A 17,217-nucleotide genomic window follows, 5' to 3' on the forward strand; every position below is an offset into this window, starting at 1 on the left:
GTAAACAGAGCCTTTTAACTCTGCTCCCATTAACTACTCTTAAGCATTTTGTCTATCATGATTCTTAATTAATTAATGGATAAAACCTTCCAACTCCACAAAAATGTTCCATTATATTTATATTACAAAACAACATTATAAAATGCCATGCTAAAGATTTAACTTTCAATAAATAAGTAATTCATGCAAGTCTGCTGGTCTTGTACTGGATGTGGGGCGGACAAATGGTCAGGATATGGGGTGGTGAAAACAAATTAAATGCTGTCATTTGGACCACCAGTTTAACTTATTGTGGCTCATGTTCTGTGTTGTTCATTTTATAACTGCCATTACAAAGTTCCATTATTTATCTATTGATGACGTACATATGTATATGTGTGATATGATGGTAGCAAGAACCAAATACATCATGACAACACTTACGTACACATAGCCACTGTACCTATGGTTGGCATCATTGGAAGCTTGTACGAGGCAGCAGTTGTTCTGCTCCTCTTGTGTACGGGCATACGACTGCATTGACGACTGCATCGACGAGCGGACTAACGGGCTGGGAGGCAGCTGGCGCCTAACTGGCCATGGCGACTTCTCTGGTGATGCCCTGGGGGACCATGGAGCTTTGGGGTCAAGCATTTCAGGGGCTGGAAGGTAAATAGTGACTTAACGTTAAAAGTTTCAGGAATTGGAAGGTAAATAGTGACTCAAACATTAAAAGTTTCAGGAATTGGAAGGTAAATATTGACTCAAACATTAAAAGTTTCAGGAAATAGGAAGGTAAGTATTGACTCAAAGATTAAAAGTTTCAGGAATTGGAAGGTAAATAGTGACTCAAAGATTAAAAGTTTCAGGAATTGGAAGGTAAATAGTGACTCAAACATTAAAAGTTTCAGGAATTGGAAGGTAAATAGTGACTCAAAGATTAAAAGTTTCAGGAATTGGGTAAATATTGACTCAAACATTAAAAGTTTCAGGAATTGGAAGGTAAATAGTGACTCAAAGATTAAAAGTTTCAGGAATTGGAAGGTAAATATTGACTCAAACATTAAAAGTTTCAGGAATTGGAAGGTAAATAGTGACTCAAACAGTCCTACTGAGGCAAGATTATCAAGTCTTACTGAGACAAGATGTATTGATCACGTACAAGATGTATTGATCACGTACAAGATGTATTGATCAAGTACAAGATGTATTGATCAAGTACAAGATGTATTGATTGATTTATTGCACTGAGACAAGGATGTATTGATTAAGTCTTACTGAGCATGTCCGGTTTGAAAGACGCCACAATCCTGAAGACGTAGTCGGCCGCCTCCTCCTCATCCATGCTGGTGGTGCTACCACTGCTGGTGCTGCTACTGCTGGACAGGCGACTACCTTTCCGCCGAAGTTTGGGGAAAACTTTACCTGAGAGAGATGGAAAAGAAAATCAGTGCATTATCCCAATTTAAAATTATTCCATCATCAGAAAGAAAGATAAAACTCTGCTAATGTTAACAATAGTTGAAAGATTTTTAATGATCAAGAATAGCAGAGAATCATTTAACCAAAACAGACATCATCATGTGACTGCTATAAATAGCATACAGACAAGTTGGACAGATTGGGGCAAGGAGAGAGCTAGCTAAACTAAAACTTTGACAAACAATTTTCACAGAAACACCAACTGACATGTAACTATCAATTTAATATTTCAGTAATCTTTCAATTATTTTACATTCCTAGGGTTGTGGGAAATTTTAAAAATTAAAAAACTTTTTATGTTTTCTTTTTTTTTCCAAGTTTTTCTTTTTTTTTTTGTAAATTGAAACAGCTTTAAAATGTTCAGTATTAAATAGTGATTAGTAATGTTTTCAGAAAAAACAATTATCTTATAGTGTTGAGGGGAGGGTGAAGGCTAAGGGGTAAATTCATTTTGGAAGGTGGATGTGACTATTCAAGACATTGTGGTCCAAAAAAGAAATTTAAAAAAAAAGTGTAATGACCTTAATGACCTGATCCAGATAAAACAAAGGAAAAATAGCTAACAGAGTTACAACTTCACACAAGTCACAAAGGTCAAGGTTAGTAAGGGAGAAAAAGAAGCTCACTTGCCCGTGCTTTTACCTTTGCCCTTTTGTGACCAAAGGGGCGGGTCCAGCTGACCAGTGGGCTGCAGGCCGGTCTCCAGGCAGGAGAGGAAGGACAGCAGGTGTCCACCTTTAGGGAAGTGTATGGGGGGACGCTGTACGCCATCCTGGCCGACCAACACCACTGTACCTCGGCAGTCAGCTGGGGAAGTGGAAACAAACACACTGTCAGGTGAACGTAAACATATGGCAAAACACATATATACAAACATACCATCAGGTGAACATGCACATTTGGCAAAACACATATAAACATACTGTCAGGTGAACATAAACATATGGCAAAACACATATCAACATACTGTCAGGTGAACGTAAACATATGGCAAAACACATATATACAAATATACTGTCAGGTGAACATAAACATATGGCAAAACACATATCAACATACTGTCAGGTGAACGTAAACATATGGCAAAACACATATATACAAATATACTGTCAGGTGAACATAAACATATGGCAAAACACATATAAACATACTGTCAGGTGAACATAAACATATGGCAAAACACATATACAAACATACCAACAGGTGAACATAAAGATTTGGCAAAACACATATACAAACATATCATCAGGTAAACATAAAAATATGGCATAGCACATATAAACATACCATCAGGTGCATATAGAAATATGGTAAATCGCACATATCCAAACATACCATCAGGTACACATACAAATGTAGTAAACGCACACATACAAACATACCAAAAGGAACACATAAATAAACCACAATGTAATCATGCAAATATGCAGAAAATTATTTGATATATAACATGGCTTTAGTAAAATATGAATATGTTCTTTAAACAATTTCTAAAACCCAGTTTTTGTATACTGTTATAATGGCATGAATAGAAATCAATTCAAAATGATGTTTAGAAAGAGACGACATATAAAATAAACAAATGAACCAAAAAAAAACAACTAATTTAGTAGGTGACATACCAACGTATGTGTAGTCAGAGATAAACAAAGAACACCATAAACACTTACGCTGTTGGTGGCAGTGAATGTAAACAATGTCCTCCATATAGATGGTCATAGCAAACTCCCAATACTGGCTGTAGAAAATTAATGAAATAAATGACTATTAATTGATCAGAGGGAAGAAAATAATGACACTAGTATACCAATGGCCAAAAGGTTGCCACAAAACCCATTAATTTGCTAAATAAACAAGACTATTAGCTAAAATTAAATAATAAATGGTTAAAACAGTGGACATTAGTAAACTTATGATATTAATTTTGTTTTGTTTTTTAATTTAAAAAAAAAAACGTACCTTCGGTCAGTTTCATCAGCAGAATCTTCACAACATCCATTCATTAACTGGTTGGGTGTCCACATGATGATCAGGCCATCTGAGCTTTGGTGGAGCGACAGGTAACCAGCTAGGGCCTCTTTGTCTTCCTTCTGACCAGATGAGAGGACAGTTAACTAAGGTAGGACATAGGACAGTCATGTTTGGTAGGACAGAGGACAGTCATGTAGAGTAGGACATGGAGCAGTCAAGTAGCATAGGAAATAGAAAATACTCTACTTCATCTGCTCCACAGACTATTGCATAGAGTGAGAGAACCTTTTGTCTACAACAAAACCAAAGCTTTGTGTAAGAACCAACAGCACCACAATCTGGTGTTGGCTCCATACCAGACTCACAATAATGCAACAGTAATGGCATATTTTAAAAACAGGGGTGTTAGGCTACTGTTGTAGTACAACATGCTAATGTCAATGATAACACCTAACCCTAACCACAATCCTACCATAAACATTCCCTAACTTTGACCCCAACATTAAACCTGATATTACAATACTACTAAAATATAAAAGCCTGTTATTAAAAAGTTTTTATTTTACTTGCTTCTTCTGTCTAGATCAAAACTAGCAAGTGAAATTTCAACCACTTTTAACTGACCAATTTATCACAAGCTCATCACGTGGGTCAAGAACCAATGACAATGCAATATGACATCAAATTTGAATTGTTTGGATGCTTAGTTATTTTTTAAAGCATAAACTAATATTACCCATATCAAGTACAATTTACCCCTCTATTATACCCATGTGTGTTAGTACAGTAGCTTACCGGCTGGACCAAGACGTTGTTTTTGCCGTAGAGCAGGGTCAGCTTGGAGTTTTGGTGCAAGGACTCCACGTACTCCCTGGCTGACATATGAAATGTTTTGGGGTCTCTCGGCTCCTCTGTTGCATTACTGGCGTCACGACGAACCTGACACACGGGAAGTGACATTAGGACCAATCAAAACATGTTTTTGGTTATAATGCATTATTTTATTACTCTGTTTTATTTACATACGGTTTATGTTTTTTGTTTGCTAATTGTTTTTAATTTACCACCTGATAATATTATGAATTTCTTTTTCCATGCCAGAAAATGCTTAACCCATACCTGCCACTCCTATTAATCACCCTATGAATGAGCCAACCCAAAACATCTACCTGCAACCCCTGTCGTTTGGGTGAACCTGGTGATGTGAACACATGGCTGCCGCTGGAATGAATCCTGTGCCTTTGGACCAGTTCATCTGCAGGGGGGTCAGTCCAGAAGTGGTCAGATGTCTTCATCTTTGTGTAGTCCAGAGCACAGGGTCCAACTGATGACCAGACAAAAAAGTTTCATGTAAGCTATTCTAGGATTCTAGCATTAAAAACATACCTAGCAGTGAAATATACCTAGACATTAAAACATACCTAACAGTGAAAACATACCTAGCAGTATAAACATACCTAGCACTAAAAATAAAACCTAGACATACCTAGCAGGATAAACATACCTAGCACTAAAAATATACCTAGACATAAAAACATACCTATAACTAAAAACATACTTAGCAGTATAAACATACCTAGAACTAAAAATATACCTAGACATAAAAACATACCTATCACTAGAAACATACTTAGCAGTATAAACATACCTAGCACTAAAAATATACCTAGACGTAAAAACATACCTAGCAGTGATGCCAAGATAGGGCCATCCACAGGATCTGCCAGCAAAGCATCTTGCTCATAATATTTACTGTAAAATATTTGTATACAAATTTACAAAACACCAATAAAATAACAAAAAAATACAACACAAAATTTAGTAAAAAAATTTCAAACATTTTAAAGAAAAGTGGGAATGTTTCCTGTTTGAAAATGTGAACAGGTTTGAATGACATACCTGCTATTTTGAACCAAGTAGTCCAAGATTTTAGCCAACTTTTTTTCAAAAATTGCCAAACGAAGCCACAAATATTTTGGAGTTGTCACAGAAGTGGCAGTTTTTTTGGTTTGATTTTTATTGTTGTCCAGAGATTTTCTGAGTAAAACAAGTAAAACAGAAATAAGTCATTGAAAGTTTTAAAAATAAACATTTTGTAACTGTAAAACTAGGATGAGGGTCAAGGTGATACCTGGAGCCAGACAGTTCTGTAGAACTCGGAGTTTCAAGGTCAGAGGCCAGTCTGGAGACTTCTGCTGCTGGCTCGAAGGTTTTGGAGACTTTCTGCAGGAGGGCCATTGTGGAGCCATATTTGAAGAGGCCCAGCGCTCTTTTTTTCAAGCAGTGCAACAAGCAGGCCTCGACAGCAGCTGGGGGTAGAGGAGGAGTTGTTACTTCAGGGGTGGGGCAGGGGGGGGTACGTTGCAACAGTAGGGGTGTTTCTGGTGGGGGAGAGAAGAGATGGTTAGAGTATATATTTTCTATATAAACCATATAGTTTCTATCTCACCCCAGGGGTACTGTCCCCATCCCCAAAAAGAGATAACTGAAAGAAACTGTGACAAATGTGGCAGGCAGGAAGGGGGAGGAGGTAGTTGCTACAGGGGGGGAGGGGGTAAAACAACATCTGTCTACTTGTAAGCAAATCCCCAAACAAAAAAAAAAAGCCACCGTTGCCCCACCACTGACACAAAAATGGTAAATACAACCACCACCCCACCCACCCTTCCGCTTGTCAGCTCAACTCACCACCATAACACCATTTATCCCAACACGAAAGCCCGCTATACCTAGCTAGAACTGTTCTAGATCTAGGAAGATATCAGGGAACACAACTCTAGGAAGAGATCAGGGAACACAACTCTAGGAAGAGATCAGGGAACACAACTCTAGGAAGAGTTCAGGGAACACAACTCTAGGAAGAGTTCAGGGAACACAACTCTAGGAAGAGATCAGGGAACACAGCTCTAGGAAGAGATCAGGGAACACAACTCTAGGAAGAGTTCAGGGAACACAACTCTAGGAAGAGTTCAGGGAACACAACTCTAGGAAGAGATCAGGGAACACAACTCTAGGAAGAGATCAGGGAACACAACTCTAGGAAGAGATCAGGGAACACAACTCTAGGAAGAGTTCAGGGAACACAACTCTAGGAAGAGATCAGGGAACACAACTCTAGGAAGAGTTCAGGGAACAAAACTCTAGGAAGAGATCAGGGAACACAACTCTAGGAAGAGTTCAGGGAACACAACTCTAGGAAGAGATCAGGGAACACAACTCTAGGAAGAGTTCAGGGAACACAACTCTAGGAAGAGTTCAGGGAACACAACTCTAGGGAGAGTTCAGGGAACACAACTCTAGGAAGAGTTCAGGGAACACAACTCTAGGAAGAGTTCAGGGAACACAACTCTAGGAAGAGTTCAGGGAACACAACTCTAGGAAGAGTTCAGGGAACACAACTCTAGGAAGAGTTCAGGGAACACAACTCTAGGAAGAGATCAGGGAACACAACTCTAGGAAGAGTTCAGGGAACACAACTCTAGGAAGAGTTCAGGGAACACAACTCTAGGAAGAGTTCAGGGAACACAACTCTAGGAAGAGTTCAGGGAACACAACTCTAGGAAGAGTTCAGGGAACACAACTCTAGGAAGAGTTCAGGGAACACAACTCTAGGAAGAGTTCAGGGAACACAACTCTAGGAAGAGTTCAGGGAACACAACTCTAGGAAGAGTTCAGGGAACACAACTCTAGGAAGAGATCAGGGAACACAACTCTAGGAAGAGTTCAGGGAACACAACTCTAGGAAGAGATCAGGGAACACAACTCTAGGAAGAGATCAGGGAACACAACTCGTCTCTTCAAGTACACAAGTAGCTCCAGCCATCTGTTGCTGATGACGCCGTGCACTGTACTACAGCCGTGCTGAGATCAGCCGGAACACGGAACTGCCGGTAAACAACCGGCGCCGGCCATGGCTTCATCTTGATATAGCTATCAGGTGACACGGACAGAACAGTCCGGTTTGTTTTGATCGCGGAGACGGGCCGGCTAATGTTGGCCGATTCGCCGGTTGATGAGTCGTGCCGGCTAAAATTCGCCGGAATTGACATGCCGGTCCATATATTTACATGCCGGTTGTTTGTCAACTTGCCGGCTGATAAGAAGACGTTCCGGCAAATCGGCCGCTGAGACGTACCGGCTAATGCTGAGCGACTTGCCGGAATTGATATGCCGGTCGGTATTTGCGTTCGTGTGAAACATACCTTACAAAAAACGAGAGGGGGAGGGAGGGGCTAATCGATCTGTTAAAACCAGCCGCCCGAATCAATAGCGGGGTGACATCGATCTCCCAGAGTCCTTTAACCTAGATGCTCACCCCCCCCCCCCCCCCCACACGCTAAAGATTAGGTATTGATGTTCTTCCATGAGAACTAGCAACAAACAGATTTTAGGCACACGGCTGTATGTGGTCCATATGTGAGGTGACACAAGGCTGTATGTGGTCCATATGTGTGGTGACACAAGGCTGTATGTGGTCCATATGTGTGGTGACACAAGACTGTATGTGGTCCATATGTGTGGTGACACAAGGCTGTATGTGGACCATATGTGTGGTGACACAAGGCTGTATGTGGTCCATATGTGTGGTGACACAAGGCTGTATGTGGTCCATATGTGTGGTGACACAAGGCTGTATGTGGTCCATATGTGTGGTGACACAAGGCTGTATTTGGTCCATATGTGGTGACACGTGGTCCATATGTGTGGTGACACAAGGCTGTATGTGGTCCATATGTGGTGACACGTGGTCCATATGTGTGGTGACACAAGGCTGTATGTGGTCCATATGTGTGGTGACACAAGGCTGTATGTGGTCCATATGTGTGGTGACACAAGGCTGTATGTGGTCCATATGTGGTGACACGTGGTCCATATGTGTGGTGACACAAGGCTGTATGTGGTCCATATGTGGTGACACGTGGTCCATATGTGTGGTGACACAAGGCTGTATGTGGTCCATATGTGGTGACACGTGGTCCATATGTGTGGTGACACAAGGCTGTATGTGGTCCATATGTGGTGACACGTGGTCCATATGTGTGGTGACACAAGGCTGTATGTGGTCCATATGTGTGTTGACACAAGGTTGTATGTGGTCTATGTGTGTGGTGACACAAGGCTGTATGTGGTCTTTATGTGTGGTGACACAAGACTGTATGTGGTCCATATGTGTGGTGACACAAGGCTGTATGTAGACCATATGTGTGGTGACACAAGGCTGTATGTGGTCCATATGTGTTGACACGTGGTCCATATGTGTGGTGACACAAGGCTGTATGTGGTCCATATGTGGTGATACGTGGTCCATATGTGTGGTGACACAAGGCTGTATGTGGTCCATATGTGTGGTGACACAAGGCTGTATGTGGTCCATATGTGTGGTGACACAAGGCTGTATGTGGTCCATATGTGGTGACACGTGGTCCATATGTGTGGTGACACAAGGCTGTATGTGGTCCATATGTGGTGACACGTGGTCCATATGTGTGGTGACACAAGGCTGTATGTGGTCCATATGTGTGGTGACACAAGGCTGTATGTGGTCCATATGTGGTGACACGTGGTCCATATGTGTGGTGACACAAGGCTGTATGTGGTCCATATGTGGTGATACGTGGTCCATATGTGAGGTGACACAAGGTTGTATGTGGTCCATGTGTGTGGTGACACAAGGCTGTATGTGGTCCATATGTGTGGTGACACAAGGCTGTATGTGGTCTTTATGTGTGGTGACATAAGGCTGTATGTGGTCTGTATGTGGTCCTTATGTGTGGTCACACAAGGCTGTATGTGGTCCTTATGTGTGGTGACATAAGGCTGTATGTGGTCTGTATGTGGTCCATATGTGTGGTGACACAAGGCTGTATGTAGACCATATGTGTGGTGACACAAGGCTGTATGTGGTCCATATGTGGTGACATGGGGTCCATATGTGTGGTGACACAAGGCTGTATGTGGTCCATATGTGGTGACACGTGGTCCATATGTGTGGTGACACAAGGCTGTATGTGGTCCATATGTGTGGTGACACAAGGCTGTATGTGGTCCATATGTGAGGTGACACAAGGCTGTATGTGGTCCATATGTGTGGTGACACAAGGCTGTATGTGGTCCATATGTGTGGTGACACAAGGCTATATGTGGTCCATATGTGGTGTGGTGACATAGGCTGTATGTGGTCCATATGTGTGGTGACACAAGGCTGTATGTGGACCATATGTGTGGTGACACAAGGCTGTATGTGGTGACACAAGGCTGTATTTGGTCTGTATGTGGTCCATATGTGAGGTGACACAAGGCTATATGTGGTCCATATGTGTGGTGACACAAGGCTGTATGTGGTCCTTATGTGAGGTGACACAGGTTGTATGTGGTCCATATGTGTGGTGACACAAGGCTGTATGTGGTCCATATGTGTGTTGACACAAGGTTGTATGTGGTCTATGTGTGTGGTGACACAAGGCTGTATGTGGTCTTTATGTGTGGTGACACAAGACTGTATGTGGTCCATATGTGTGGTGACACAAGGCTGTATGTAGACCATATGTGTGGTGACACAAGGCTGTATGTGGTCCATATGTGTTGACACGTGGTCCATATGTGTGGTGACACAAGGCTGTATGTGGTCCATATGTGGTGATACGTGGTCCATATGTGTGGTGACACAAGGCTGTATGTGGTCCATATGTGTGGTGACACAAGGCTGTATGTGGTCCATATGTGTGGTGACACAAGGCTGTATGTGGTCCATATGTGGTGACACGTGGTCCATATGTGTGGTGACACAAGGCTGTATGTGGTCCATATGTGGTGACACGTGGTCCATATGTGTGGTGACACAAGGCTGTATGTGGTCCATATGTGTGGTGACACAAGGCTGTATGTGGTCCATATGTGGTGACACGTGGTCCATATGTGTGGTGACACAAGGCTGTATGTGGTCCATATGTGGTGATACGTGGTCCATATGTGAGGTGACACAAGGTTGTATGTGGTCCATGTGTGTGGTGACACAAGGCTGTATGTGGTCCATATGTGTGGTGACACAAGGCTGTATGTGGTCTTTATGTGTGGTGACATAAGGCTGTATGTGGTCTGTATGTGGTCCTTATGTGTGGTGACACAAGGCTGTATGTGGTCCTTATGTGTGGTGACATAAGGCTGTATGTGGTCTGTATGTGGTCCATATGTGTGGTGACACAAGGCTGTATGTAGACCATATGTGTGGTGACACAAGGCTGTATGTGGTCCATATGTGGTGACACGTGGTCCATATGTGTGGTGACACAAGGCTGTATGTGGTCCATATGTGGTGACACGTGGTCCATATGTGTGGTGACACAAGGCTGTATGTGGTCCATATGTGTGGTGACACAAGGCTGTATGTGGTCCATATGTGAGGTGACACAAGGCTGTATGTGGTCCATATGTGTGGTGACACAAGGCTGTATGTGGACCATATGTGTGGTGACACAAGGCTGTATGTGGTGACACAAGGCTGTATTTGGTCTGTATGTGGTCCATATGTGAGGTGACACAAGGCTATATGTGGTCCATATGTGTGGTGACACAAGGCTGTATGTGGACCATATGTGTGGTGACACAAGGCTGTATGTGGTGACACAAGGCTGTATTTGGTCTGTATGTGGTCCATATGTGAGGTGACACAAGGCTATATGTGGTCCATATGTGTGGTGACACAAGGCTGTATGTGGTCCTTATGTGAGGTGACACAGGTTGTATGTGGTCCATATGTGTGGTGACACAAGGCTGTATGTGGTCCATATGTGAGGTGACACAAGGCTGTATGTGGTCCATATGTGTGGTGGCACAAGGCTGTATTTGGTCCATATGTGTGGTGACACAAGGCTGTATGTAGACCATATGTGAGGTGATACAGGAATGTGTCGTCTACATGAGGTGGCTCAATAACTGTATCGCTTTTTTTAATTACCCGCCAGTTCTGGTTGATATTTTTGTTTCGCGGCGATCTGACATATAGTTTTTTAATCGTCATGTCGCCATGGCTACACAGGGCGAAATCACAGCCAGATGGCGAAACAACGAGGGGAGCATAAATATTTTAGGTAGGCGTGGACATTAAGGTCTGGTTCAACCCTAGCATCAACCTTATCAACAGCGGACAGACTGGATAAACACAAACCTCAGTCTACATCAACATAACCACCAGCCATCATCACAACCACCACTCTACATTAACACAATCACATGTCTACATCAACATAACCACATGTCTACATCAACATAACCACATGTCTACATCAACATAACCACCAGCCATCATCACAACCACCACTCTACATTAACACAACCACATGTCTACATCAACATAACCACATGTCTACATCAACATAACCACCAGCCATCAACACAACCACCAGTCCACATCAACATAACCACCAGCGATCATCACAACCACCACTCTACATTAACACAACCACCAGTCCACATCAACACAACCACCAGCGATCAACACAACCACCAGTCTACATCATCACAACCACATCAACACAACCACCAGTCTACATCAACACAACCACCAGTCTACATCAACACAACCACCAGTCCACATCAACACAACCACCAGTCTACATCAACACAACCACCAGTCCACATCAACACAACCACCAGTCTACATCATCACAACCACATCAACACAACCACCTGTCCACATCAACACAACCACCAGTCCACTTCAACACAACCACCAGTCTACATCAACACAACCACATCAACACAACCACATCAACACAACCACATCAACACAACCACCAGTCTACATCAACACAACCACATCAACACAACCACCAGTCTACATCAACACAACCACCAGTCCACACCAACACAACCACCAGTCCACACCACCACAACCACCAATCTACATCAACACAACCACCAGTCTACATCATCACAACAACCAGTCCACATCAACACAACCACATCAACACAACCACATCAACACAACCACATCAACACAACCGCCAGTCCACATCACCACAACCACCAGTCCACATCAACACAACCACCAGTCTACATCATCACAACAACCAATCCACATCAACACAACCACATCAACACAACCACATCAACACAACCACATCACCACAACCACCAGTCTACATCAACACAACCACCAGTCTACATCAACACAACCACCTGTCTACATCATCACAACCACCAGTTATCACCACAACCACCAGTCTACATCAACACAACCACCAGTCTACATCAACACAACCAGTCTACAACACAACCACAAGTCCACATCAACATACCACATCAACACAACCACCAGTCCACATCAACACAACCACAAGTCTACATCAACACAACCACCTGTCCACATCATCACAACCACCTGTCTACATCAACACAACCACCAGTCTACATCAACACAACCACATCAACACAACCACCAGTCCACACCACCACAACCACATGTCTACATCAACACAACCACCAGTCCACTTCAACACAACCACCAGTCTACATCAACACAACCACATCAACACAACCACATCAACACAACCACCAGTCTACATCAACACAACCACATCAACACAACCACCAGTCTACATCAACACAACCACCAGTCCACACCAACACAACCACCAGTCCACACCACCACAACCACCAATCTACATCAACACAACCACCAGTCTACATCATCACAACAACCAGTCCACATCAACACAACCACATCAACACAACCACATCAACACAACCGCCAGTCCACATCACCACAACCACCAGTCCACATCAACACAACCACCAGTCTACATCATCACAACAACCAGTCCACATCAACACAACCACATCAACACAACCACATCAACACAACCACATCACCACAACCACCAGTCTACATCAACACAACCGCCAGTCTACATCAACACAACCACCAGTCTACATCAACACAACCACCAGTTATCACCACAACCACCAGTCTACATCAACACAACCACCAGTCTACATCAACACAACCACCAGTCTACATCAACACAACCACCAGTCTACATCAACACAACCAGTCTACAACACAACCACAAGTCCACATCAACACAACCACATCAACACAACCACCAGTCCACATCAACACAACCACCTGTCTACATCAACACAACCACCAGTCTACATCATCACAACCACCAGTCTACATCAACACAACCACCAGTCTACATCATCACAACCACCAGTCTACATCAACACAACCACCAGTCTACATCAACACAACCACCAGTCTACATCAACACAACCACATCAACACAACCACCTCAACACAACCACCAGTCTACATCAACACAACCACCAGTCTACATCAACACAACCACCAGTCTACATCAACACAACCACCAGTCTACACCAACACAACAACCAGTTATCAACACAACCACCAGTCTACATCAACACAACCACCAGTCTACATCAACACGACCACATCAACACAACCACCTCAACACAACCACCAGTCTACATCAACACAACCACCAGTCTACATCAACACAACCACCAGTCTACATCAACACAACCACCAGTCTACATCAACACAACCACCAGTCTACACCACCACAACCACCAGTCTACACCAACACAACAACCAGTTATCAACACAACCACCAGTCTACATCAACACAACCACCAGTCTACATCAACACAACCACCAGTCTACATCAACACAACCACCAGTCTACATCAACACAACCACATCAACACAACCACCAGTCCACATCAAAACAACCACACCACCACAACCACCAGTCCACATCAACACAACCACCAGTCCACATCAACACAACCACCAGTCCACATCATCACAACCACCAGTCCACATCATCACAACCACCAGACATCAACACAACCACCAGTCCACACCACCACAACCACCAGTCCACATCAACACAACCACCAGTCCACATCAACACAACCACCAGACTACATCAACACAACCACCAGACTACATCAACACAACCACCAGTCCACATCAACACAACCACCAGACTACATCAACACAACCACCAGTCCACATCAACACAACCATCAGTCTACATCAACACAACCACTAGTCCACACCACCACAACCCCCACCAAAAAGGTGACGCCCGCCCAGGTCCGACACTAGCCTACCCAAGTCTGAACCTCGCTACCATACAACCGTCCATCCTGACACTCCACTATTTTATAACCACCCGACTTGTTTTACTTTTACCTTTTACAAAACAACACCAGTCTATCTACAACACCCAGACAACATCGACAACACAATCTATAAGACACCAAAAACTTCGCCAACTCGAAGTTGTTTTAAAACGCAATGGGTAAAAATTTAAAAATAAACCTTGCATTCTTCAACTACAATCTGCACCTTTTAATTCTTGTGTCTTTCGATCGTTTTATGTTGGGGGCGCTGGTATTTTAATCTCAAAGAATGACAAAAGGTGTATTACGAAAGAAACGAAATAGATCAATAGAGTTCTCCCGCTTTGTTGGTTAACATTTAGTTCCCATCAATGTTGGGGGTTTCAACGCGGTGAAGTCGTGTCAGGGAATCATTGGTTTATGGATGTCAAGTGCTAGGTGAGGTGTTGTGCGGGTGGCGATGGTGTGTTAGGGGCGTGTGGTGTTACAGGTGTGTGGGGATAATATTGGTGTTTGATGTGTGGTGTGATGGACGTTTGATGATAAAAGTGTATGGTGTTATATATTGTGTGAGGTGATTCAAAAGATTCACGTGTATGTGTTTACCAAAATGTTCAGGACAATTTCATGGTTCCACACAGCCCTTACTCCATACTATAACCACCCCTGTTCTACACTAAAGCCACCCCTACTCCACAATAAGACCACCCCACTTTCTCACTTAGACCACCCCTCCGGAAACTTTCATTATTGCTATGACCGGTTTGTTTGTATAAAATTAAATTGCCCACGTTACGATATATTAAAGTACACAACCTTTCCAATCGTGTGATCAAAGGCCAGACATTGTGGGCTAACAATGGAGTCAAAACATGAGAAACCACGGTGAAGGTGTCACTAACATAAAGATCTCAACAACAGGATACATCAAAACACGAGAAACATCAACCACGGTGAAGGTGTCACTAACATCTCAACAACAGGATACATCAAAACACGAGAACCGTCAACCACGGTGAAGGTGTCACTAACATCTCAACAACAGGATACATCAAAACACGTCTTTCACATGAAGTGACACGACAATCGAAGTCAAAGTAGTATCAAAGTGAAGATTAGTCTGATTAAGGTCAAGAAAATAGATGGACTGCTTAGTCTACACAAGGTGATAGATTTATAGCATAGTCTACACAAGGGGATAGGTTGATAGCCTAGTCTACACAAGGGAATAGATTGATAGCTTAATCTACACAAGGGAATAGATTGATAGCTTAGTCTACACAAGGGGATAGGTTGATAGCCTAGTCTACACAAGGGAATAGATTGATAGCCTAGTCTACACAAGTGAATAGATTGATAGCTTAGTCTACACAAGTGAATAGATTGATAGCTTAGTCTACACACGGAAATAGATTGATAGCCTAGTCTACACAAGGGGATAGGTTGATAGCCTAGTCTACACAATGGAATAGATTGATAGCCTAGTCTACACAATGAAATAGATTGATAGCCTAGTCTACACAAGTGAATAGATTGATAGCCTAGTCTACACAAGAGAATAGATTGATAGCCTATTCTACACAAGGGAATAGATTGATAGCCTAGTTTATCCAAGTGAATAGACAGACAGCCCAACCTATACCTGCGAGCAGAATGACAAGACGTATAGATACTGAGCTTGAACTGAGACTTACACAACGGATTGTTGAGAGGGGTGGGGGGTCTGTTTTGTACTCTAAGTAGATCCATTTGCCTTAAACCTCCCCAAACTCCTGGCATATCTGCTTTCCCCCCCCCCCCCCCCACATCCGTTCACAAAATCGAAGCTTGGCCATTGGATGATAATAAAGAAATTGAGATCTATTTTCCGTTCTATCCCTTCTGATAGGATACGCTAGGGATCGCCTTGTCAACGATATGATGGATGTAGACTGGGCACGTGGTGGCTCATGCAATGTTGGACATACAGATATATGTTGGACATACAGGCATATGTTCGACATACAGGCATATGCTGGACATGTCAGATATAGAAGCCATGTCGGACATACAGACATATGTTAGAGGTGGTAGAAAAGTTGGACATATAAACGCTGTTAGAACTGTGATGTAATGAGTGCGATGTTAAACGTGTGATGTAATGAGTGCGATGTTTGATGAACAAGAAAGTATTATTGAACTTTAACATCACTCAGTCACTGTGACTAATTAATTTATTTTTTTATAACGTGAAGCTATTGATTTAAAGTTGATCCTACGATTTTTGGCTACAAAATAGCACTCTCTGCGTAGTTGTATACGGATTAACCCCCGACCCCCCCCCCCCCCCCATCTAAACATTGGAATGTGTTGAGGCCTCCACCATTCTGGCACTGTACACACAGAATGCTGACGTCAGACTTGAACGCTGTGGTTATCGATTTTCTTTCTTGTTTGTTCGTCTGCTGGGAGAATTTTATTCGCCAGCCTCCGCCAAGGTCACCGGCGATATCGCACCCGGTCGGTACTGATACCAAATACGGTAGGTCGGCACGACAGTACGATACACCACAACAGGAATCGGCGGCACCCCCACCCTGTCAAGACTCGGCGGCACCTCCACCCCAACAAGACTCTAAATGCCTTACC

The 17,217-nt window shown here is 43.1% G+C and overlaps 1 protein-coding gene across 1 annotated transcript in view; it reads right to left on the minus strand.

The window, feature by feature from the left end:
• The window catches only part of LOC131951023 (small G protein signaling modulator 1), a 32,678-nt gene that overhangs the window by 11,944 nt on the left and 3,517 nt on the right, over positions 1-17,217 (minus strand). Inside the window, exons 3-12 of the mRNA XM_059313279.1 lie at positions 5,564-5,741; positions 5,332-5,469; positions 5,117-5,184; positions 4,602-4,756; positions 4,228-4,371; positions 3,421-3,551; positions 3,132-3,199; positions 2,092-2,268; positions 1,258-1,404; positions 428-641 (exon numbers count right to left, since the gene is read on the minus strand). Coding sequence (XP_059169262.1) covers positions 428-641; positions 1,258-1,404; positions 2,092-2,268; positions 3,132-3,199; positions 3,421-3,551; positions 4,228-4,371; positions 4,602-4,756; positions 5,117-5,184; positions 5,332-5,469; positions 5,564-5,741 — 1,420 coding nt within the window. The remainder of the gene's footprint in view (positions 1-427; positions 642-1,257; positions 1,405-2,091; positions 2,269-3,131; positions 3,200-3,420; positions 3,552-4,227; positions 4,372-4,601; positions 4,757-5,116; positions 5,185-5,331; positions 5,470-5,563; positions 5,742-17,217) is intronic.

The sequence above is a fragment of the Physella acuta genome, unplaced genomic scaffold, assembly GCF_028476545.2.
Source record: "Physella acuta isolate Inbredline_101_S28 unplaced genomic scaffold, ASM2847654v3 ptg000794l, whole genome shotgun sequence".
NCBI classification, from domain to species: domain Eukaryota; kingdom Metazoa; phylum Mollusca; class Gastropoda; family Physidae; genus Physella; species Physella acuta.